Source organism: Vipera ursinii (assembly GCF_947247035.1).
Source record: "Vipera ursinii genome assembly, chromosome: 1".
NCBI lineage: Eukaryota > Metazoa > Chordata > Lepidosauria > Squamata > Viperidae > Vipera > Vipera ursinii.
Window position 1 is genome coordinate 70,390,091 of NC_139512.1, and position 26,741 is coordinate 70,416,831.

Consider the following 26,741-nt stretch of genomic DNA (forward strand, 5'->3'; position numbering starts at 1 on the left):
CTATTGATCTACTTCTTGGGATATTTTATCCAATCCTCATCTGAGTAAAGTTCTTTAGCTGTCAAATAGGACATTTGATCACCAAATGGGGATGAAATACCCGTTGAAAAGCAAAGAGGAAGTTAACAGCTCTATGTCAACAAATATGAAAGAAGACTGAAATACAGACAGGCATGTAGATCAGTTTATATATTTGTACCAAAAAGTGAGATGCAGAGAAATGTATAAATTATTAAACAATTTCATTATTTATGTAAATAAATTTATGCTTTTATGCTTGATAATACAAAGGTGTGGAGTTTCACACTTGGAAAAAGTAATGCCAAATAAACTGGCAGATTTAGGATCTGGCCTTCTAAAGAGCAGTCAGGGTTGATCTCCTCTAAGACTGACTGATTTGATCGCTTTGCAGTCCAAGGGAATCTTCTCCAGCACCATAGTTCAAAGGCCTCAATTCTTTGGCGCTCAGCCTTTCTTATAGTCCAACTTTCACAGCCATACATTGCAACTGGGAAGACCATAGCCTTGACTATATGCACTTTTGTTGGCAGTGTGCTGTCTAGATTTGCCATGGCTTTCCATAAACTACCTGTGTTCAATTGTGAATCAAACTGGAGGGATTCCTTGAGCAGTTAAAACTTCAGTCTCAATGGGTTGCTTAAAGCATACTGAGGAATACTCATTACAAGCATTCATTTCATGAATAACCCCAACAACTCTTCACCAATTCAAGTGAAAGAACAGATACTAAAGAGCTTTGGGTGAATCAGTGCTGCCATCTGTTGGTCATGTACAACATTGGAGACAATTATTTTTTTACTAATCTAGTTGAAGGAAAATAATTGCTGTTTTTTTAAAGTACTACAAGTAATATGCTGATATATAGGCTCATCTAGCTTTGGCTCATCTAACCAAATTGTATATGGTTCCAAGCCCAATCATGATTGATAACTTTTCACTAGAAATTAGGTAGAGATATTTGACCATCAAGTTCCTGTCAAATCTTTCTAAGATTTTTGAATTCAAAGTTTGAATACAATGAAAATGTACTGATGCTCAGTATTCTAAACTGAACATTTGATTTAATGGTACTTGGTTTAGAAGATTTTGGGAGCAGTAGTCTCCTCTTTTTGCTTAGAGTTAAGGAAGGTATATTTTGTAAAGCACAAGATATCCAAGTTGCTTCTGGTTTGGCCCCCAAATCTATTACAATGAGAGGAAAAATATAATTTCATGCTCAGTAATGTTTTACAAAACTTATTTAACTAAATATTAAATAACTATATATGAAATACAGTTAAGTTTATGAATATGATTAGATTTTATGAGATTTGGAATATAATACAAATAGGGTAATTGTAGGGGAAGAATGATCAAGCTTAAGATCTGATCTCTCACTCTGGAGTAGAATGGGTACCACAGAATTCAGTCCTGCTGTTGGGAGCAACCATTTATCCATTTGGATAGATCTTATCAGCACATTTCTGACACACAGCTGTACCTCAAGATAAGACCGGCAGGATAAGTATGCTGCTTTATCCTGCCATCTGGAGGTTGTCAGGGACAGGAAAATCTATTTTGTCATTGTTGCAATTTCATTTGGTGGACATAATCATTGGACATGTGTCATAGAAGCCAGCATGAATTAGACTCAAAATATACTGTTAAAATATTGGATATCTGATTATAGTCTAACACTAATAGAACAGTTTTTATAAAAATGAATGGGAAAGCTCCAGATATTTGCACTTAGAATAAAAGGTGACTTATAAAATTTACAAAACATAATTACTGTGTTGTACAGATGCTAAACTACAATGTAGTTAATTGCTAGTTCAGTGTGTTATGCAAAGTCAGGAAGAACAGTTATTTTTGGATCAATCTGTGTGTCAATGCTTCGGAGTTAATCCAGTAAACAATGGTTTAATAAATCATGGATTAAGACAATGTTAGCTGCAATACATGTATGTTGGAAACAAGTGCAGTTTTGTTTCAGTAATAGTAAATAAACCTCATATTCCATAAGTGAATGGGTCTTGGGTTTGCAGTACCTTATTTTTTTCTCTGGTTTTGTCACCCACTGTTACATTCTCCTGCTTTTTATTGATTCTTCCAGATTAATATAATACAATTAATCATGAAGATCACTAGGATTGAAATAAAAAAAACTAATATGTGCCTGAATTGTCATTTAGTGCCATGCAAACAGAATCACTCACTGTTTTTCTTTGTGTTTTTCAGTCCCATTTCTCTACCATGTGGCTCATCTAACAGGAATTTAAAGTTATTTGTGATACTAAGCCATGGTACCCTAATCATGATTTACTGATCAACATATACTTGGTTGATTTGTTCAACATGAAAGATATCCCATAATTTACTCAGTATAATTACTCACAAGCTAACAAGGCACAGTTAGCAACATAGAAAAATATTCCACTGAGATGATCTAAACTTGAACAACCCTCATTTTCCTACTGCAGGAAACAAATTGCTACATTGGCTTGAAATGCCATGCTAGTATTAGGAAGGCAGCAATCTTGCTTGTATTTAAGATCATTGTAGTAGCTTGCTAGGAAAGGTATGCCATCAGAACTCAGAAAACTGATTTGAATAAACCAAAAGCCACATTTTTATCAGGATCCATTTCTCTATTTACATTTGCCACAAAGCTTATATGCTTTTTTCTAGTGATGGTAATACAGTTGAATTGCAACGAGAGAATAATAGTGACAAGACTTTGTTTTTAAATTATACACTGTAAAGTGGCCTTGGAAATACACTGACGGGCAATTAATATATAATTTTTTTAAAAAAATTGTTTTTAACTTTTGTATCTTGGTTTTTTTTAATCACCCTGTAAACCGCCCTGAGTCCTTCGGGAAAGGGCGGTATATAAATGTAATAATAATTAATAATAATAATAATAATAATAATAATAATAAGAAGAAGAAGAAGAAGAAGAAGAAGAAGAAGAAGAAGTTGTTCAAAAATTAGTATTTTGGTGGTCGCATGCAGCCCCAGCTCAATTTTGTAACTAGTTTCTTTTCAAGGCAGGTAATCCCACCTAGTTGCCAGAAACGGGGAAGGGACAGAGCCAAAAGGCTGCTTTGAAAAACAAAAGATGCCCAACACAAGGCCATTCTGCACGTCTAGCTGACACAACCGGCACTTCCGAATCCTACACAACACAGGCGAACCGGAGAACCCCGTAATTAGTCAGGATAAGGAGACCCTCGATCCACGCCTATTCATTCGCAAGCAATGAACGCGTCGCGCTGAAGGCAAAAGGCAGCCTTCTCACCTAGCAACGACAGGACTCGAGCTCCCGCTCAATCCGATCCAAGGGAACGTTGCGGAGCCGCCCAATAGGAAGGAGGACTTAAAGCGCGTGCGAGACAGCTGTGGAAGAAGAAAAAAGGGGGGTGGAGGAGGAGGCGGCGGAGAGGCTACGGCAGGGGTCGGCAACCTCGGCTCTTTTATGACTCGTGGACTTCAACTCCCAGAATTCCTGAGCCAGCATAGCTGGCTCAGGAATTCTGGGAGTTGAAGTCCACGAGTCATAAAAGAGCCGAGGTTGCCGACCCCTGGGCTACGGGGAGGGAGGATGCCATTAAGGCGCCGCCGATCTTCAATCAGGTAAGGGAGGAGTTTGAAGGACCGTTGTAACAGCGAATGGGAGCCCGGGGATAACCGGCCGGGGAGGCGGGCTTTCCTGGACGCTCCGCCCTCTCCCTCTTCCAAGCTCGCCGGTCAATCGGGTGGCTTAGGATGTGCGGTCGGCGGCCCTGGCCGACGCGATGTGGCTGTGGAGGGGCCCGCTGGGCGGCGTCTCTCCTCCGCGGAGGGCTGCGGCGCGGCTCCGGCGTTCCCTCGAGGCTTGACCGGCAGCCGGCAGCCGCATGAGCAAGAGGCAGCTTTCCCCGCGGGCAGCCCTGCCCCCTAATGGAGGAGCCGGTCCGTCTTCCTCCTCTCCTCCCGCGCAGCCCCCTTCGGCCCCCGCTGCCGGGGGAGGCTGAAGGGGAGGCGGCGGCGGCGGCGGCCAGCCCCGCTTGGGGGAAGGCGGAAGCAGCGGCCTCGGGCGACAGCGCGGACGGGGCCGGCCTCTGGACGGCGGTCTTCGAGTACGAGGCGTGCGGCGAGGACGAGCTGAGCCTGCGTCCCGGCGACGTGGTGCAGGTGCTCTCCAGGGACTCGCAGGTGTCCGGCGACGAAGGCTGGTGGACGGGCCAGATTGACCAGCGCGTCGGCATCTTCCCCAGCAACTACGTGACCAGCAGCGCGGGCAACGGCAGCGGCCGCCGCCTCTGCCTCCAGGAAGGGAGGAGGTCGGATCTCCAGGCCTCCTACCCTGCTACTCCGGCCATCCAGTGTAAGAAGGGAGGGCGCGGGCCCGGGATGGAAGGGAGTGTGTGTGGGGGGGGGGCGGTTCAGGAAGATGCCTACGCTGCTAAACGCCGGGTTTAATGCCTGTGGATGTTGGGGCTCCTGGGGAGAGGCTGAACCCCCCCCCTTTTTTTCCCCAGTGCATAAGCCTATACCAGGGGGTCTTCAAACTTGGCCCTTTTATGACTTGTGGACTTCAACTCCCAGAATTCCTCAGCTGGGCATGCTGGCTGAGGAATTCTGGGAGTTGAAGTCCACAAGTCATAAAAGGGCCAAGTTTGAAGACCCCTGGCCTATACAGACGACCACTGGAAGCCCCTTTTGCCGGTCAGCGCTATGACCCAGGGGCCAGGGTTTGTCTTGTGCTGAAGAAGTTTGCCGAGGGTAGACTGGTCGTGCGTGTAGGCTGCGTGCTTTGTGGTAGGAATGTGACCCGCTTGACTCGTGTCTGGAAACTTCATCCAGGGATGGCACTTCTCCCATCTTAATGAGACTGCAAAGACGTGATTTTGCTTACGTTTGGCAGAAGACAATCAAGATACTTCCGGAGGAGGAAGGGGTGTGGCTATATTTTATTCCATTGATGTTTTACCGCTTCCCCTCCCCCCCACACACTTTATCCTTTTTCTTGATCCGAATACCAGTAAACTCGGAGAATTGTGTATTCTTCTCCATCCTCTTGTTATGTGTTCTAGATAAAATAATCCAACGCCCCACTGCTTCAGACTACTAGGTCATGTAATTCAACCTAAGTACATTTTACTGTATAACTTGCATCTCTGAAAACTCTGCACTCAAGAATAACAACCAGTGTTGCAGAGTATTGGATGGTATACTAGTTTAATAAAGAATAATAACAGTGTAGGAGTGTAATTGTGTCAGGAGAGAAACATTTTTCAGCAGTGTACTTTTACTTGTTAAATGGGTCATTTTTTTGAAGGAAACTTGGTATTCTCTAAGCTTGGTTGTTTTCTTACAGATGTTTCATTACCCAAACTAGGTAACATCAGTGCTCTTATAGATCATTGTTTTCTTCCTCCGTAATTTCCATACTCTTTATGCCCAATTTGTTTAAATCTCACTAAGGACCTGGTTCAGTTCAATGTGCTTTTTAGTGGCTATTTTAATAACCACTAAAAGTTTAATAAAAACTGAACTGTTCAGTTTTTTGCTTGCTCTACTTAGAAACTTCAGCAAAGGGCATTTATGCTTTTCATCTAGATTTTTGTTCCAAGATTTTTTCTGTTGGGCTACTTTTGTAGTATTTCCTTGTAAACAAGTGGCCACAACTGAAATGGGTTAACAGAGCAAAATTCAGTACAAACTGTTAGCTTGTCTTGTTTGGAATAGTCAGTATTTTTGGATTACTGTTATACTTTATTGATAAAGAATGTTAGACCTGGCACTTTTCTTTCCTTTTGAAATTCTAATTTTGGAAATTATTTCATTCTTACAGCTTAAACATTTTCAAGATAAAATAGAGATTAAAAATACAATATATGGGAAACGTAATGTATACATGGTTGTACTTTGACAATAAAGGTTCGTTCATATCCACCTCAAAAGGGAATAGTGAATAATCTGAAAAAAGGAAACCACAGTAATTTTGACATTGCTGCCTCATTTTGGTTTTGAGATCCATCTGGTCCTAAAGAAAGCAGCAATAAACAAAGTTCTTCTTTGTCCCTTTGCCTTTCTGTGGGAAAGAATATGCACAGGGTTGCTTTGAGACCATTTACTAGTAGCATTATAATTGGTAATGTGTTAGGGGGAAAAATAGAATCTTATATGCGGCACTTTCCAATGATACAAAACCATCTGTTTTCAATTGTAGCTACTCAGTTCTTACATATGTAAAATTGATCTGACTGCAACTGACAAAAGTTAAGTTACAGGATTTTTATTTACATAGCATCCACCTCACATAGACAACTTTAGATGGTTTACAATCAAATAGATAAAAACAATAAAATGCATAATATAAAATAAAAAAAATAGAAGCTAAGTTTCATAAATAATGACCCGTAAGCCCCTTTTTATGTTTAAACAATATTTCTACACTGATGCAGTATAATCTTGCTGTTCTTTTCATACACAGAAATACAGTCAAAAGTCTAGTCAGAAATATGTATTTGGTTACCAACTCCTTTTGACTACACAAAAGTTTAAATCTCTAACCTAGTAACATAATCATCAGAAAACACAGTCAAATAATCAAAGCTGGAGAATTTAGTTTAACCATACAGAGATGATTTGGCATAAAGCCAGTTTTAGACTAAATGTTTATGCAATTGCAGTGAGTAGCCTTTGTTATTTATTCTCTTGCAAAGGTGCATTCTTTATATTGCCTTTTTTCTTCACCAGTAGTGTATAGCTGAGAGCCCTATGGTACTGAGAGTAAAGCCTATATGTTCCCAAATGTACATCTTTCTCTGTGTATATACAATATATACATAGCTCTTCTCTTAACCTTTAAAAAAATCCTGTATAATTTATAAATTACAGTAATCATTAAAAGTTTTTTAGTCTACAAAAAACATATGCTTCAGATTGCTGTTGAGAAGTTTAGCAAACGTTTTATCATCAAAGGAGCTGTCCATTCAGCACCCATTAATTCAGAACCTCAATTTTCTGTTCATAAAATTAAACTATCCTTATGACCTATGGTACATTGGTGAAAAGAACAATAATTTTAAATGAAATGAAAAATTTCACTCCTTTTAATTAGTAAAAAATATGCAGGAAGTGTAAGCATGTTTAAGCTTTTTCAATAGAGAATTCATAACTATAATTTCAGCTGTTTCTTTTTTCTACTTAAGTTAAACTTAAAGATCCTAACTTATTATTTCAGTTGCTAAAGATGTTTCCTAGTTCAATGGCTTTTAACATTAAATTCATATGACTATTTGGACTTCTAAAGTTTTTCAGAATCCTAATATTTGCTTTTATTCATTGATATTTCAATAGTGATAGGTCTTCATTAGATGGACTGCATGAATTGTAGTAACTAATATGCTGCCCTTCTTCTTTAATAAGTACTTGAATTTTGGGAGTTAATACTACCAGCATATGTCTTAACTGCTGGTTCCTTTACTATATATAGATGATTCTAAATACAGAAGCTACCTGTCACTTTTATAGCTTCATTGTCAGCTGTAAGTGAATTTGTCTAATTCTCTTATAAATTTGGCTAAATCATTCTTTAAATCATTTGTCCTCAGCAAATTGGTCATCACACTGCTTGTCCAAGAATCCAGATTGGGGTGAACAAGATGACTGGTGTTGGCTTTCAAAGGCAGTGTTTACTTCTTGTCATTGTAACATTTCAGTAAAAGTTATTAGGAAAATTATTAGCCAATCTTCCCAATATTTCAGTGTCAAGGATATAATATAGGCCTTGTACATTAATCATATTAAATTGTATCTTTATTTTTACTTTTCAAAATTGATCTTATGCTTAAAATTGGTATTTTTCAATTCCAGCAAGTGAATATAAAAGGAAATTTGCTATGAGTTTCTCAGTGGCTATTTTTATGTTATTTGTGTTTTTATTTCATGACAGTATTTTTATTCTGTTTTTATCCTATTTTAATGGTTGGTGCCCCAAAGTCCTGTATATAAGATGGAATGATATAAATCTAATTAAATAAATAATAGTACCTGCTTTTAGACTTCCTTGGAATTATTTGGAGCATAATTTGAACAGCAGTCTGTAGTCTTTATTATTTGCATGTTTATAAAATTCCTATGAAAAATTAAGAATATATTCTTTTTGTGGTGGAATTACAGTATTAATTGAAGGCTATCAGCCAGAAAAGTAGAACAACATACAAATATTATAATGCTATATCTCAAAACAAATGATGCCATAAGATACCTTCCTTATCACCAGTAAGATGAACTTGCCCTTCCTGATGCTCACACATGTATTACATGGAAAACTGAGCTCTCATTTAGCAAGCTTCTTCATTTCAACTTCACTGTCATCAGTATCCAATCATGTGTCCCATCTTACATGGCATAGCCTCTTCTGGTGTCATTAGCATATGAGTAAATTTGTGCAGAGAAGAATAATTCAGATATCTGGGCATCAACTAAAGTATTTAGATTTTGAAGGTAAGAAGTGGCCCTTGAAATTTAGATTGGAAACACAGTGCAAATCAATGCAGCTGATATGACTCTGTTGTGTTTTGACTCTGGGTTCCTGTTTATAGGTTTGCAGAGGTTTGTCAGGGATATACCCATAAGGAGTACAGTACAGTTGTATAACCCAGACATGCAACTGTGGCTTTAAAATGTAAGCTGCCTTGAGCCTTTGTAATAGGGAAAAGTAAAATATAAATAGACTGTTCTTAATACTATTGCCTTCACCTAATACTCCTTCCTCCTCCTAATTTCTCCACAAAACACTCTTGTGAGGTGGGTTGAGATAAGAGAGAGTGGCTGGCCCATCTTAAAGTTTTTAAAAAGTGTTTCATATTTCAATATGCTTCTTATATTGAAAGAGTAATAGGCAGTGCTTTTTTGTAAAAGAAAAAGGTGCCGGAACTCACACATGTCATACAACCTGCCTTGCCTACCCTACAAGGTTCCATCCAAAAAAGGTGCCGGAACTCCGTTCTGAGCGTTCTATGAGGAAAAAAACCCTGGTAATAGGGAACCTTGATAATCTCTTTTAACACAACAGTATACCATATGACTCCTGGCAAATAGATGGGGAAGAAATGGAGGTAGTGACAGATTTTATTTTCCTGGGCTCCAAGATCACTGCAGATGGGGACTGTAGCCAAGAAATTAAAAGACGCTTGCTCCTGGGGAGGAAAGCCATGGCAAATCTAGACAGCACGCTAAAAAGCAGAGACATCACCCTGTCAACAAAAGTGCGTATAGTCAAGGCTATGGTCTTCCCAGTTGCAATGTATGGCAGTGAAAGTTGGACCATAAGAAAGGCCGAGTGCCAAAGAATTGAGGCCTTTGAACTCTGGTGCTGGAGAAGACTCCTGCGAGTCCCTTGGACTGCAAGGTGATCAAACCGGTCAGTCCTAGAGGAGATCAATCCTGACTGCTCTTTAGAAGGCCAGATCCTGAAGCTAAAACTCAAATACTTTGGCCACCTAATGAGAAGGAAGGACTCACTGAAGAAGAGCCTAATGCTGGGAAAGATTGAGGGCAATAGAAGAAAGGGACGACAGAGAATGAGGTGGCTGGATGGAGTCACTGAAGCAGTAGGCGTGAGCTTAAATGGACTCCAGAAGATGGTAGAGGACAAGAAGGCCTGGAGGAATGTTGTCCATAGGGTCGCGATGGGTCGGACACGACTTCGCAGCTAACAACAACAACAACAATACCATATGACACTGTTAAGCGGATATTTAACAGTGGCATACAGTATATTGTTGCATTAGCATAATTCTTTAGGGTGAATGCAATACACATAAAGAATGAGTGTGAAATAAAATCTCATCAGTATTATTTCAGAAAGTTTTCAGTGCAAAGTTGGAATATATGATCAACAGCAAAGGAAAAGCCCTTGTTCTGGGCTCTGTTCTTTCCCGAAAATTGATCTGAATACTTTTATGTAGGATAGCTTATAACAAAAAAAAACATGTTTTAGAAGGTAAATTTCTGAATGAATGGTGGAGAATGGAAAGATTTATATTCCTTGCAATCATCTGGTCACTAGCACTGTTGGGGAGAGTCGTTGAGATCATGGGACGTTAATCTGTGCCCTCAGGGTCACCTGAATAGTGCAAATGGGTGTGGAACCTTCTGGGAACTGCTGAAGGGACTGTGTTGTAAACAGGAGATAGGTAGTGTCATACCCCTCCCCCTGTGTTGAGAGAAGGTTGTTCAATCTTAATGTAGAAGGTCTCTTTGACCCCCTTTCAAACCAGCGGTCCTCTTGGCCCAAAATGTGGAATTTGCTGTTTTCAAAAGAGTGACCTTTGTCTTACTCTTTTGTTACTGCATTCGCCTTTCAGAAGCAGGGCAACTAATTAAAATTAGTCAGAAAAAAAATAGTATAAGCAATTGCTACTTAATGCATGGTCCACTTTTCCCTAACTTGTCTTCCCTCGGTTGGGTGGATTTCAGGGTCCAGAATCCGCAACCTGCATTGCCATTACTGAAAACTGACATTAAAGCCATAGATCTTAAGGCACCAACTAAAGATCAGGAAGATTGGCAAGAATGCATCTACCTTTTAAAACAAAATGTTTACCCATAATAAAATCTTCATTCTTCAGGTACGATATTGCAGTCTTATTAGAACATGATGATATAAAACATCTTCCTGGGAAGTAATTTCCATTGTGATTTTAATGATTAAAATACGTTTTTCTGAGTAGTGATTCAGTTATATTTGATTTAAATTAAGTCTGCCTTTTCAGACACGTTCACAATATTGATTTAATATATTTTTTGAGTATTTCTAGCAGTGATAAGGGTGCAAAATGAGCTGACTCATATTTCCACTAGGTAAGTATTTCAGCAGTCCCTTATCTAAAAAAAAAGTCAAAGTCTAATCATATCAGTAAATGAATGGTGCTGATAGCAATTACTATCTTAAATCATCTTTGTGGAACTGAGATATTTTCATCTTGTATCCTAGTGCTGGAGATTGACTTCTCAGAGCTTATTCTGGAGGAAATCATTGGCCTAGGAGGTTTTGGGAAAGTTTACCGTGCAATTTGGTTTGGAAAGGAAGTTGCTGTCAAGGCAGCTCGCTATGATCCAGATGAAGACATCAGTGAAGCCATCGAGAATGTCCATCAAGAAGCCAAGCTCTTTGCTATGCTAAAACATCCCAACATAATTGCCCTGAAAGGTGTATGTTTAAAGGAACCAAACCTTTGCCTGATAATGGAGTTTGCCCGTGGAGGCTCATTAAATAGAGTGCTTTCTGGTAAAAGGATTCCACCAGACATTCTGGTGAACTGGGCTGTCCAGATTGCTGAAGGAATGAACTATCTCCATGAGGAAGCAATTGTTCCTATTATCCACCGGGATCTGAAGTCCAGCAATAGTAAGTGGAAATTTGGAATGAAATGCCAGTAACTTTCAGGAATATTGGGCATAAAATAGTATTTAAAAGTTGTGAGATCACCTATGTCATCACCAGATGGATGGCACCAAAGAAAGGTTAGAAAACAAATTTGCAAGCCTATAAACTTGTAAATAGAAATGATGAATAGAGAAATTTCACACTCACTAAGGAAATGATTAAACAGAAATAAAAAGAAAACCAGGACGCCCTCTTTTTTCAGTTTAACCACTTCTGCTGACCATTCCTCCTCTGTCTTGAAATTTTGCTGACTGAACTATTTTCTGTTGCTTTTGTTTACCACATTTACCAAGTTGTTTGTTCTGTAACACAAAGGGAAACCTTGAGTGCTCATGGCAGACTAGAGGGAAATGAATTGTTCTTCCTTACTTGGATGTTATTGGCAATGACAAGAGAGATACATGAATGAAGGCAAATACTGTATAGGTGTCCTAGGATATTAGTTGCAGGATCCAAACTGAGTCGATCACCGGGACCAGAAGTTCAGTCTTCCGAGCTTTCGGACCCATGCTGGAGCCCATCCTCAGGGAACATCTCTCTAACGGAATGTGACTGACCCAGTGACCAACCCAGATTGGATCCTGCAAGAGTGATACAATTTTTTTCAGTGTCACATATTTTTCTTATAGTAGTTACATATATTTTTCATTTCTGTAATTATACTTTTAACTTTGCAACTAAATTATTTCGGCAGACTTGTGATCTTACTGAATTGAAATTCAATACAATTATGGCATGCTGATGATACCCAATTATATCTTAAAACCGGTGATATAAATGAGGCTGTCAAGGTGCCATCCCAGTGCTTGGAGACTGACCAGGTTTGGATGATCCAGGGGGAACTGACTTCTATCCTAGCAAGACTGAATGGTTGTGAATGTTTGGGCACCCAGATCTGGAGGTTGACCTTAGATGGGAAAGTACTTTCCCCTTCAAGATTGCTGTGCTCTCTGAGTGTCTTCCTGGATTTACAGGTCTTGCACAAAGAGCAGCTGTCAGCTGTGGCCAGAAAGGCCTTTGCATACCTCTGTTAGGTACATCAAATACACCCTTTGCTAGATTGGCCCGGGTGGGGGTGGGGCTTTCAGATAATCACTCGTACCCTAGTTACCTTTTAGCTAAACTACTGTAATGCGCTCAAGATGGGGCTGTCCTTGAAGACCACCTGGAAGCATTAAACTGCTCCGAATGTGGCATCATGAGCAGTAATGAGCACTCCTCAGTATACCCATGTGCCACCTGTACCTCACAAGTATGGTTGCCAGTTTACTTCCAAGTGCAATTCAACATGCTGGTTGTTTCCCTTGAAGCTCTACCTGTCATAGGGCCTGATAACTTGCAGGACCATCTGTATCCCATAGCATTGTTCCAGACAATTTCATCCCACAGAGTTGGTTGTTTTGATTTTTAAATGTCACCTATCAGCCTGAAAGTGCATTTCTCTGTAGCAGCACCTTTTCTCAGGAACAATTTGGTTGGTCCCTCCTCAGTGTGGTTTATAAGAGGCATGAAAATCTGGCTGACTACTTTGGCAAGGGAGAGTAAGATTCCTTGCTTCATCATGCATGCCATATTTTATTTTTATTTTTTTATAGTTTATTTTATTGCAGCTCTTTGCTTGATCATTGTGAGTCATTCAGAATCATTAAGAGTTGGACACTTGGATGGCATACAAGTTAATAAATTATTATTGTATACCTTCCTTTTTTGGTGTTATCAGAAAATTACCTCAGTAATTGAGACTAGGCTGATGCTGAACAGCAAGCCTGAAAACATAGGAAGATAAATCCATTGCTCTCATGAGATAATTGTGATTTATGTAGGTAAAATTTAATGTCTTTTAAAAGTGTCTTTTAAAAAAAAGGAATGCAGTATCTTGTGAACTTGATTAGGTAATGTGATGGAATAAATGTGAGCAGGAGTCTAAAAATAGAAATAAACCTTGAAACTAAATTCATCTTAAACATATTTTAGCTTACCAAAATACTCAAAGGAATTCTAGATCTTTAAAACTTCTTTCATTTACATCAGAATGAGGATAGTTCAGTTTTACCTATTGAAATGACTCTTGGAAAGTCTGATGTCAAGGAGAAAAAGGTCACCTTTATCCTTATTTTTTTAAAAAAAATATTACACATGTACAGCAAGTTTGAATTAATCCAATTAACAAAGTAACCAATCCAGATTTCACATTTAGGAATTCATGACATAAAGCTAAAAAAACATTTTGGTCTATCTATAAAACATAAAATATCAGCATATGATAACATCTTGTGCACTATTTCTAATTGAAAGGTCAGGAGTTCTAAAACCAAAATAAAGAGAAACGGAGAAAAAGGTCACATTTCATTCATACTTCAACATAAATTTGAAGTGAAAATACAGTGTTAATAATTACTTGAGATTTATAGATGTATGGATCATACTGATTCAAAATATTTAAGTTATATCGAAGGCTTTTTCAGCTTCAAAAGAAATAACTGATGGGTCTTATGTGTGTTGAAATAAAGCAAAAACATCATTTAAGGATCTGATACTTTCTGTCTGAAACTTAATAGTTCTGTAGAAAGAATATTCTGTAATCTACAATGCAGGAAATAGTTGTATAATTAGGACATACAGTAGTCCCTGTTTGATTTAGGAATAACTGTGATATTTGTTTGATTAAAACATAGAGGCAGGGGTACATCTAAAAAGTTTTGAAGATATACCTATGCATCCTTTTCATATGAATTGAATGGACACCATCAGAGCCAGAAGTAGATTTAGTTGCCGGAATTGGCTATGTCTAGTCTAGTGAAAACAAGGACTAGAGATGACATGATAGCTGTGTCTACCACAAAGAAGAGGGGGTCAACCTATTTTTCAAAACATCTGGAGGTCAAACAAGAAGCAATGGATGGAAACTAATCAAGGAGAGAAGCAACCTAGAACTAAGGAGAAATTTCCTGACAGAATGATTACCCAGTGGAACAACTTGCCTCCAGAAGTTGTGAATGCTCCAACGCTGGAAGTTTTTAAAAAGAGATTGAACAACCATTTGTCTGAAATGGTATAGGGTTTCCTACATGAGCAGGGGGTTGGACTAGAAGACCTCTAGTGTCCGTTCCAACTCTGTTATTCAGTATTCTTAAAGTGAAAGAGGTTACCAATTGTAGCATCCACTAGTGGGACACCTTTACCCCAGACATTTAGGTAGCTGTGATATTACTGATCTTTTAAAAACACTTAAGAGGAAAATTGTTCCAACATGCTTTTGTTTGGAAAATCATAAAAAACTATCACAGATGTTGCTGTTGTGTTATTACTTTTGTTTTGTTTATTTATAAACTTGTGTGCTTGCCAGGCTTCTTTGTGATCAGGGCAGATGATAAATATAGGTAATCCTCCTTTAGTGACCACTCATTTAGCAACCATTCAAAGTTATGACTGCTGAACAAGTAATACTTATGACTTGTCCTCAGAATTCCAGCCATTCTGGTATTGCAGTAGTCGCATGATTGTGATCTGGGTTACAGCATCCCATAGTTACATGATTGCCATTTGCAGCCTTCCCTGGTCACAAGTCATTCTGATCAGTAACTTCCACCGTCTGCCATCTGGCAGAAGCCACCCCCAGGCCTGCCATGCTTATGCCGCCCCTTGTCCCAGGCCTTACCTGCCTCCTGGCCTGCTTGCAAGCCACTAGGACTCAATAATTTGCAATCCTCATTTAACAATGGCTAGTAGAGTGCCAGGTTTGCTGCCATTAAGCATTGCAGTCATGTGACATTGTGCTTTATGATGACATTGCCATAATTAAGCAAGGGCTGTCTGTATTGTGAAATACATGCATACATACTTACACAAATACACCCACGCATACATGCATGCATATATTTAGGAATGCCAGTTAAAAACACCACCTTCACTTGATTCTTCAACAATCATATTATAAAATCTATTTCAAATAGATTTAGAATTTTCCTCACATAAAACCTTCTCTACTACACTTAACGGTTAGAGCTGTTCTTGAAATATGTGTCTGGTAAGGCAATTTCACTTAGCTAATTCTTGCCCATGCTTATCAAGAGACTCTAAACGTTTTACGAACATTTTACATTTTATGTAATTTGGGTACAGAAAGCTACAGAGGGAAATTTGGAACAAATGAAATATACAAAGTGCTCCTTTTTTTAATAACACTGTTTGCCGATTTAACCATTAAGTGAAATGTTTTACATGTCAGCGTTTATCTCATAAAAAATTATTGATCAAGACTGACCTAAAGTGAATGTGACTTTGTATGGAAAGTCAATAGATTTGGGTAGGAGAGTTTGGCTCTGTAGCTCTTTGAAAACAAAGCACAACGTCTTTTCTTAATGATCTTTCAAAATTATGTGTCTTTAAAGTTGACTTTGATAACTACACCTAACACATAAGGTTGACAAAATTCTGCAGTGTTCAATTGCTTTAGTATACATTCTACGGTATGCTTTCATCTCTGCATTAACTTTTTAGTTTAAACATAGATAGGTGTTGGTATTCTGATACTTGACACTTAGTTTTGAGTAATCTATTTGCTTATCACAATTGACATAGATTAGTGACTCAGTGAATCTTTAGGCATTTGTAATGGTGACTTTCTAATGGGAGAATCAAGTACATATGTATCTTCACTGACTATATATTAACTCTTTTTTCTCCCCTCCCCCCCCCCCACATTATGTTCTAGTATTGATCCTTGAAAAAGTAGAAAATGGAGACCTGAGCAACAAAAATTTGAAGATCACTGATTTTGGCTTGGCCAGAGAATGGCATAAGACTACTAAAATGAGTGCAGCTGGAACATATGCTTGGATGGCTCCTGAAGTTATCCGTTCCTCTATGTTCTCTAAAGGTAGTGATGTGTGGAGGTATGTTTATTAACACTAAAGCATTTTTATAAGTGATCACCATCTGTAATATTGTATTCTTGCTGCACTGAACTCTCAATTGTTGATTTTCCAAACCTTAGGTTAATCTTATGTATATCTGGTCTGGATTATGAAATTCACATATTCATTGTGCAGACTTTATTCTAAATGTGCATACATGAATTTGGAAATTTTTCAGCTTCTACTTCCCGTTGAGCATGAATTGTAGAGAAACCATCAATAACCAACTGTTCTCTTTTAAATGTATTAAAGCTTGCAATCAAAATATCGTAATAAACATGACATTTCCAATTTTCTAAATTATGCTTGGTTTATGTTGTAAAGTGGATTGCTGCATGAAAAAAAAATTTCTCGCTACTTTTAACTGCTTTAATTAAAACCTGTTCATGAGAAGTCTGACCCGGTACGCATTACTGAAACCAGGCTGGATACTAAGGGGAATGCTTTTCTTTGGAAAGTCCTAAGCCAGGTTTCAGGTATGATGTTAGCTGTAATCCCAAGGTAGGGGTGAAGGAGTGGCTTAGATCACTTGTGAGACCTGGGGTTTCCATAAATGGTGGTCCATTGAAATAAGTGGGCAACAGGGGTCTTAGATTGAGCTAAAATTGTAATGCAACTGGAAAAAACTATATTCGCAGAATTCCTCAGACAATGAAAAAATCTTCTTTAGAGTAGCCTTGTCACTATCTGTCTTAAATGACATAAAATAGTATAAAAAATTCTTCCAGATAAACATATTTTTAAATGTTACATTCATAATAGAGCTAACTGAAAGCAATCCCTTTCACTTGTCCCCATTTAAGTTTTTTTTCCATGAGTACATTATCTTAATTTCATTGGAACATTATATATACATATGTGTATGTTTGTGTGTCTATGTGTGTGTGTATACGTGTGTATATGTGTGTGTATATGTATATGTGTGTGTATGTGTGTGTGTGTGTGTAAACCATGATTCCAGAATATTGTGTTAGAGAATGTATACTAGATTAGTTATTCAACTTCTGTTTGTATTCACAGTTACGGAGTATTGCTTTGGGAACTATTAACTGGAGAAGTACCATTTCGAGGAATTGATGGCCTAGCAGTAGCATACGGTGTTGCTATGAATAAACTTTCCCTTCCTATTCCTTCAACATGCCCAGAACCTTTTGCCAGACTGATGGAAGGTAAGAATGTGTTGAACAAACTGGATCTGTTGAAATTTATTTATTTATTTATTTATTTATTTATTTGTTCTTATATACCGCCCTTCTCCCGAGGGACTCGGGGCGGTGTACAGAGTAAGGTAGGTATACAGATTGAGCAATAGTGGAAAAAAATAGTAAAAACAACTGAGACCCCAAGAGCTATCAGGCCAGGCTGGACTGCTGGAACAGGTAAGTTTTTAAATCGCGCCGGAAGGTGCGGAGGTCGGGGGCCATCCAGATTTCGGTAGGCAAGCAGTTCCAGAGGGCTGGCGCACCCACTGAGAATGCCCTCCCCCTGGGGGCCACCAGCCGACATTGCTTTTTTACACAGAGATAGCTCTGAATATCTGCTGATTTTAATAACCAAGACCATAAACCGCTTGTGCAGGTACTTGATGAAGCTTTACAATAAAGTAGAATTAGTTCATCTAGTCCTATTTCGTGTCTGGATTATCTGGGAGGGCTGACATCAATCTCGCAAGTCTGAAGGTGCAATTTCCTTCCATTACTTTTAATTGCTTGATGCATTAGGGTGGGTCCTTCCTAAATTTCTTTCTCTGACTGTTAAGCCACTGGGGGCTCCTGCCTCTCTCGCCTGCTTGTTTCCAAGGCAGCATCTCCTCCTCTCATTCCCCAAAGTCTCCCATAAAAAACATTCCATTCCGTAAGATGGAATATAACCTACAGCTACATAATGGGCACAGAAAGAAAGTCAGGAAGGAACCTCGCTTTCAAGATTGATGTCAGCCTTTCCAGGTAGATCAGACAGAAAATGCAACCAGATAACTTAATTAGACTATAGTAACAGTTTCAAGTCTGATAATACAAGCCGCCTGCCTTCTTTTTTTTACAGCCTGAGAAGTCAGGGAGTTTCTTTGCCTGTTATGCAGCTGCAAGCTATGTCCTCTCTTATCTGATCATTCCTTAGGCATCACCTCTTCCCCTTCTCCCAAGGTCATCTCACATGCCGTTATACATATATTCTAACAAAAGAGCACATTTGAGTGTGTAATGGGAACTGAGATGATTATGTGGAATGTTAGTAATTAAGTGCATAGTTCATTAGCAAAGCCCGACAGATACTGTACTGTTGTAACTTCTGAATTAGGGTGATTGTTGGCTTTGTCCTGTTTAGATTGTTGGAATACTGATCTTCATTCAAGACCATCTTTTGCAAATATTTTGAATAAACTAACTAATATAGAAGAGTCTGGTTTCTTTGAAATGCCAAAAGAATCATTTCATTCCCTGCAAGAAGATTGGAAAATTGAGATCCAGGAAATGTTTGACCAACTCAGAGCCAAGGAAAAGGTAATTAGGTGTGAACTGTTACTTTGATAAACAACCACTTCTGTTTCAGTATTCATTGCAAGTAAAGTAGTTTTCTCTACAACACAGACAGAACTATACTTATTAAATCTGAATTCTTTTCTACTTTCCATGAGAAGAAACATTAACATTGAATAATTAAGAGAATAAAATGCATACTTGTTCCTAAATAAAATTGTTTTAGATAAATATGGTGTAACTGAAACTGGAATATATTCAGTTATGAAAGACCATTCTGGATAAGGTCATTGTGAGACATAATAGAACTCATACCCCAAACTATATAGGTAAAGGTAAAGGTTCCTCCGCACATGCGTGCTAGTCGTTTCCGACTCTAGGGGCTGGTGCTCATCTCCGTTTCAAAGCCGAAGAGCCAGCGCTTGTCCGAGGACGTCTCCGTGGTCATGTGGCCGGCATGACTAGACGCCAAAGGCGCACGGAACGCTGTTACCTTCCCACCGTAGTGGTCCCTATTTTTCTACTTGCATTTTTACGTGCTTTCGAACTGCTAGGTTGGCAGAAGATGGGACGAGTAACAGGCGCTCAACTCTGTTACGCGGCACTTGGGATTCGACCCGCCAAACTGCCGACCTTCCGATCGACAAGTTCAGCGTCCTAACCCACTGAGCCACCGCGTCCCTTCCAAACTATATAAGTTATGTCAAAAGACTGGTTCTGTATACAGGTAGTTCTTGATTTATGATCATAGTTGAGTCCAAACTTTCTGTAGCTAAGGAAGACTCTTGTTAAGTGAGTTTTCCCCCATTTTACATCCTTTCTTGCCACATTTGTTAAGTTAATTACTGCAGTTAAGTTAGTAACATTGTTATTGAGTGAATCTGGCTTACATGCACAAACACGTATATGCAGATTAGAGCCCTATATGAAGAAAGAGAAAGGTGATCAAACTGGATTTTAAAAAGACCACGGAACATGAGACATTATTGCTGATGTACATGGGTAACCGAGAAGACCAAAGAACATCAAAAAGAAGTCACAATGTGCTTCATTCATTATAGAAAGATTTTTGATTGTGTCAATCATGTGAAGTTATGGAATGTGCTCAGAAAAATAGGACTCCCAGAATATCTCATTGTCCTCATGAATAACAGACAGAATATGGCAAAACAGACTGCCTCCAGGGTAGAAAAGGAGTGTGACAAGGGTGTATACTCTCTTCTTATTTATTTAGCTCACCTGCTGAATATATATGCAAGGAAGCTCAGTTAGAAGATGATTATGGTTTTAAAACTAGAGAAAGAAAAAGCAAATGATTCTTTTACCTACAGCCAAAAAAGCAAAAGATCAGCAAGATCTAATAATAAAAGTCAAGGAGCACAGTGGGGGGGAAAAAGGATTTCTTTAAATATAAAAAAGTCCAAACTAATGACAGCAGGTAGAACAATCAGTCTTAGAACTGGCGATGAAGATATTGCCAATTTAGGATCAACTATCAACAGTATAAAGGAACAAGTAGTCAAGAAATATGTCAGAAGACTAGCATTTGGTAAAGCAGGCGTAAAGGCCTTGGAAAAGATTTTCAAATGCTATGATGTGTCTGTCTACAAAGATCAGAACAATGCAAGCCATGGTATTTTCTGTGACAAGCTATAGAAGTGAAAGTTGAACTTTGAAGAAGCAAGATCGGAAAAAGTATTGATGGCTTTGAACTTTGGTACTGGAAAAGACTCCGGAGAATACTGTGGACAGTCAAGAAAAGAAATTGATGAATCATCAAACAAATCAACCCAGAGTTCTCATTCGAGGCACAAATAACCAGGCAGAATTTACCTTACACAGTATGTGAAGGCCTAGTTCTCTGGAGAAGCCCTTCTGTGAAAGGCAGAAGAAAAGAGGAAGACAACCAGAAGCAAGATGAATGGACTCGGTTACAGTCATGGAGAGTGTGTGTTGAGAGACCTGGTTAGGGGCAGGATTGTCATGGAGAAAATCTATGGTTGCTAAGAGTTGAAAACAACTTGATGGCACATAATTTTTAAAAATCAAAATAAACAGTTGTCTTAATTATTATTTATTGACACATACATTCAAGTTATTTTTTTTTGGTATATGTAGATAACCCACTGAAAGAAGTTCATGGTTGGGCTAAATGGCATAGATAACCATTTCTGCTATGATTCTGTTAGAAAGCTTGTCTTCCTATTTTAACAGGTTAAAATTTTAAAAAATAAAAGCTCATGACAATAAAATTATCAAGATCTATAACATGAGAGAAGTTTAAAAAGGGCTTGGTATCAAACTTGAAAGAAGGTACTGAGTATAGCTAAAGATTTAAAGTACAAGACCTTTTTTCATATCTGCAAATTAATCTCTGGAGCTATTTAATGAAGTGCTACTGTAAGTGAACTGCAGAGTCTGAATCACCACTATCTGGCAACCAAAGAAATATAGAGAACCTCTGTGGTTTGGATTTTGGCAGCTCAGACAAGTGGTCCAGTGAATACAGATTTGGTGAAAGGTAGTAATTCTGCTGCTTGTTATTTGTCTACTCTACTTATTTTATAATTAGCTAGATAAGCTGATTCCCACTCAATGTATGAACATTTCTTTTAGTTTTTTTTATTTTTCACTGTACAGGTAGTTCTCACTTAACAACTGTTCAAAGTTACAACAGACTGAAAAAAATTAGAACCGATTCTTTATGATTGCTGCATGAACACACGTGTGCACACACACACACAAACAGTGTCATGTGATCACATTTTGCATGCTTGGCAACTGGCTTGCATTAATAAGCAACTGGATATGTTGGAATCACTTAACAACCATGTGACTTGCTTAACAGCCACATGATTTGCTTAATAGCCATGCATTTGGTGAGTCACTTTGCAACTATCACAAAAATATTTGAAAAATCAACTCAGGTCATGGGTGACCTGCAAAACAACTGCAATAACTTATGATCCAAATTCCAGGCTCAGTTGTGGATGATGAAAGAGAAGATTACCTGTCATTGCTTTGAAATTTGATTACTGGCTGATTTTAAAAATAAAGCTAACACAATTCTGATTTAAAAAAAATTAAACGATTCATTCATATGACTGACCTTTAATCATTCAAATTATACGTATTGAAAATCTGTTAACTACCACATGTACATCCAAAATGTTTTGCTTTGTTTTCTGAGCCTTTCAGTTTACAGAAGGCCTAATTTTGCTACCTCAGTTTTTAGATTGTTTTGGGACTTGTTTTCTTGTAGGAGCTGCGGACATGGGAAGAAGAGTTAAAAGAAGCAGCAGTTCAACAGAAAAACTATGAAGAACTCCTACGGCAACGCGAGCAGGAGTTGGCAGAGCGAGAAATTGATATTTTGGAAAGAGAGCTCAATATAATCATCCACCAGCTGTGCCAGGAAAAGCCCCGTGTAACAAAACGCATGGGCAAATTCAGGAAAAATCGGCTCAAGTTGAAAGATGGCAATCATATCAGTCTTCCCTCTGGTGCGTTTAGCAAAACAAAATAAAGTAACGATTACTTCCTTCCAGATTTATTTATTCATGAAGATACACCACGTGTGAATAATTACCTGATTACAATTAAAACATTTTTTAATTCAAGGTAGACTTCTGGTGACTTTGTAGGCCTAGACAAATTGTTCCCTTGGCAACAATGTGAAAGTGACAAACCTTCTTGAGACATCTTGGCCAACCCTATAACTCTAATATCTTCTGGCAGTCTCCCGTCAAAGTATTAATAAAATTCAATTCTACTTAGTTTTAGGGATCAGCACAAAGCAGCTAGGTACTACCAACTGCTATGTTACTTTTTAAAACAAAAATCAGATTGTAAAGAAATCTCCTGTAATTTGGCAGGTTTCTAATTAAGGGATAGATCTTGATCACCAGCCAACAAGTAAGATTGAAATACCTTCTACATACCTTTCCAAATTTATACAAAATATCAATTTGAAATTGGAATTGTTTTGATCCACATATAAGACAAACTAGGTCTTCAAATACTTCAACCAAAAATGTTATGGAATGTATATATATTTTTTAAAAAAAGTATTGAAAAGTTCCTATTAGCTGACCTTCACTTCCAAAAGTTTACCCCAAAATAAAATGCCATTCTATCAGAATTAAATATGTTATTGATCTTTGTGACTTTGCAATGTTAACAAGTGATACCCAGAAAAAAATTCCTTAGCCAAAATTAAAGTACAGTAGACTGTCTCTGATTTGGTCCAAGTCTAATGGGAATATTTTCCCATTTTCCCATATATTTTCAAAATAGTGCTGAATTTTGCTGGAACAAAATCTTTAATTTTGAAAATCCCCAATAAGCATTTATGATATGGAACTTGTGCAAAATTAGCAGCACTTTCCCATCAAAGCAATGCTTCTCCTTCCTCTCTTCTGAATTAGCTTGAGATGAATTTTAATACACTGTAGATCCCTGTATCTTCTAGAAAAAGTACTGTTTCATTAACTAACTCATCAGTGTAACGTGTTGCATAATAAGTTTGATATAGAACAGGAGTGTTAAATTGCTGGCCCGTGGGCCAGTTGCATCATGCAAAGGCTGCACCTACCCCAGCTCCGACAGTGCGGAAAAAGTCACAATATGTCGTGACACATCATGTGATGCGGCAAGTTTGATACCCATGATATAGAAGAAGACATGGATCTAATATATTTTAATAATTGGAAAACAGATAATTTTTCTATTGGCAATATTGCAGGATTAATACTAAATTCTCAAATGAAATTAGCAGACTGAAGTATATATGTGAATGACACAGTACCGCCCTGTATATCTTTTCAGTGTTAGTATTACTTCACTAATGATTATATTTAATATATTTCCTTCCATACCAGATTTCCAGCACAAATTCACTGTGCAGGCATCTCCAACCATGGATAAAAGAAAAAACTTGATCAACATCTGTGCCAGTCCTCCTGCCAGCCCTACTATCATTCCTAGGCTCAGGGCCATCCAGTGTAAGGAATTTTAGTTGTAATGTATAAAAAATGTCCAGTGCCAATATGAAACTGTGAGTTTCTGTTTTAAATAAAGACGCCATGTTGCTTTCTATATTGGGGAGTTTTATTTATAGCTAATCCTGATGGCGCTGTTGTGTCTCATTATGATTCATTTTTAACAGCTGATTGCTTGCTTCTATCTTTCTGCCATTTTATCCTTAACATTATGGATTTAAATAGATGTGCATAGCTGTTACTTGTTTTCTTGCAAGGCACAATATCTATAAGAGCTGACATAGAGCTGGTGTAGAATCTATAAAAGTGGTGTAGAGATATCTAAATTTGGGGGGTTATATACATACACATACACACACGCACTATCATGTATAATCAATATAGATGGAATACAATAAATATATACATGGTAAAGTAAAACATGTAAATAATAAAAATGAGAATTTTCATTATCAATACAACATTTATTAATATGAGTTGGAGCTTGAGCATTTTATTTTACAGAATGAGAATATTCCAGAGTTCTTTCTGACTGATGTCAAACGAATATTCAAAGAGTGTACCATAACCAGGAGCGCCTAGGGCAATCATTATGGTGGCCAAGCCAATCATTCTATTTTGTGTTTTACTCCTATGTTGTACAAAGCTTTATGGGTTTGCTGGCCAAAAGCAAATTGACCCAGATTGTTGGGGGCAATAAGCTGACTTTGTAAAAATGCCGCTTGGGCCCCCCCAAAAGCCCTAATAAGCAGGTATATTCATAGAATGAAGGCTATTGCTAAGCACATTGTGCTTTAGATTGTAAGCCGCCCTGAGTCTTCGGAGAAGGGCGGGATATAAATGGGGTTTTAAAAAAAATGTAATTCTTTTAACAGCAGTATGATTTGGCAATGACTAAACACAGCACGCAGTAATTTTGCTATTGCATTTTGCACTGGCTTTTATTTTCAGACCGAAAAGACCCACCAAAAGTCACAGGGAGTCAAAAATGTAAATTGTGGTTGTTATTATTTCTAGCAGTATAACATTACACTAATGAAGTATGAGTTTGCCAGTGTGAGGATCTCTGATACTAACTTATCCCTGTATAAGAACAGCCACAAGTAGTCTGTCAAAGGGGTTAAATCTGTACTCTGATACCAGCTTCCTAACTTCTAGTAACGATACTAATTCTGCAAGCATTCCAGACTGTGTATCCCAGAGGTGTCAAACTGCCAGCCCGCGGGCCGAACGCATCACAAGGAAACCGCGCCCACCCTATTGTGAGCAATGGGAAAAAAGCTCTGATACGTTGTGCGATGTCACATGACGTCATGAGTTTAACATGTCTGGTGTATCCCATCAAAACAAGAGGGCTATCTATTTCTCAAAGCCATGTAGCACATATCTATAACGCTTTCATCTTAACTAGCATGCAGTCTCTGCTTCTTATTCTGTCTGTCACTACATGGTGCAGCGCTGATTTATTATTTTCACAACTTCTCTTAATGCGGATGGAACATAAATGTGTTTTGCTTTATTTTTTAAAGAAGTTTCCCTCCCCCACCCCAGCCCAGTGCATCAGTTTCAAACTGATTGTCACAAGCTTAGTATGATCTTTCAGAGTTGAATAGGATGCCTTATTTAGCTTTTTAAAAAAAGCTGGAATGGATGTATGTAAAGTGGTCTGACCTTTAATCAAGTATAGAGATCATCTCTCTTGAAGAAATAAAGCATATTTGCTATCCTTGGCTGTAACTGGCCCTGTTTGCAGCATTTTTCTTACAAAAAGAGAAGACCATGGCTTTCGAAAGCAAGAATATGTTCACCCCCTATTCCATTTGCAGAGCATAATAAGCGTGTTTGGATATTTATCCTCCCATCAGTTTTTTTCTCTCAACTTCTTGGAGCAATCTTTTGCTGTTCCATTGTATTATTTGAGACTGAGTTTTATTTGCCTGAGAAATGTTCTCTCCTTAAATATACATCTTTTGAAAATAGAGAGAGAGAGGAAAAAAAAGAGAGAAATAGCAAATGGCTGCCTTCCCTATGAAAAGTCTTTTCCCTAGCTAAGCTGGGTGAGAATGTCTATGAACAATTGGAATTATGGTTTGTAAATTTTCAAAAAATAAGTCCTTTGTAGTTTATAATGCATAAAATGTTAACTTATTACACTGTTGTTGTATAATGCTTATTTTTTTTTCTTCCTCTAATCTTGCTTTTCAATTTCAGTAACCCCTGGCGAAAGCAGCAAAACCTGGGGACACAGCTCTGGGTTCCAGAAGGAAGAGGAAGGAGGAGAAGAAGAAAAAAGAGGCCAAAAGAAAAAGGGTCGGACATGGGGTCCAGGCACTTTGTGCAGTAAGGAGCTAACATCAAGTGAGGATGGGTAAGAAACACATCTGCTACTGTCTCTTGAGTTTTCAATGTATATCTGGGTGGTTATAACATATATATAGAGAGAGCTGGTTTGATGTAGTAGTTAAAGGTATCAGTCTAGAAATCACGAAATTGTCCGTTCTAGCCCCGCCCTTGGCACAAAGCCAGCTGAGGGACCTTGAGTTGGCCACCCACTCTCAGCCCTAGGAAGAAGTCAGTGGCAAACCATTTCTGTAACCAAGAAAAACCTCCAAAGAATTGGAAAGACAGTTCAATATCTTGTTAACGGGGAGCTGTAAAAAGTACTCACAGACGTGTACAATTTAAATTTTCATCAAGTATCTTTTCATACAGCCACATGAACTATTCCACAAACACAGTCTGAATAGTCTTTTTCGAATACAATATTCTTGATGGTTTTAATAGGTGGAAGGCAGGAGCTACTTAGAGCAGGGGTGTCAAACTCAATTTCATTGAGGGCTGCATCAGCATTGCCGTTGCCCTCAGGGGGCCGGGTGGGCGTGGCCTGCTGGGTGGGTGT

General features: G+C 38.3%; 1 protein-coding gene across 1 annotated transcript in view; it reads left to right on the plus strand.

Annotated features, from left to right (window-relative positions):
* Positions 1-3,945: 3,945 nt before the first annotated feature.
* MAP3K9 (mitogen-activated protein kinase kinase kinase 9) overlaps positions 3,946-26,741 on the plus strand; it is a gene marked incomplete at both ends in the record, with an annotated part of 33,317 nt that continues 10,521 nt past the window's right edge. Inside the window, 8 exons of the mRNA XM_083349675.1 lie at positions 3,946-4,372; positions 10,997-11,410; positions 16,164-16,344; positions 17,386-17,534; positions 18,691-18,866; positions 22,105-22,345; positions 23,723-23,845; positions 26,054-26,210. Of these exons, the coding sequence (XP_083205801.1) occupies positions 3,946-4,372; positions 10,997-11,410; positions 16,164-16,344; positions 17,386-17,534; positions 18,691-18,866; positions 22,105-22,345; positions 23,723-23,845; positions 26,054-26,210 (1,868 nt within the window). The remainder of the gene's footprint in view (positions 4,373-10,996; positions 11,411-16,163; positions 16,345-17,385; positions 17,535-18,690; positions 18,867-22,104; positions 22,346-23,722; positions 23,846-26,053; positions 26,211-26,741) is intronic.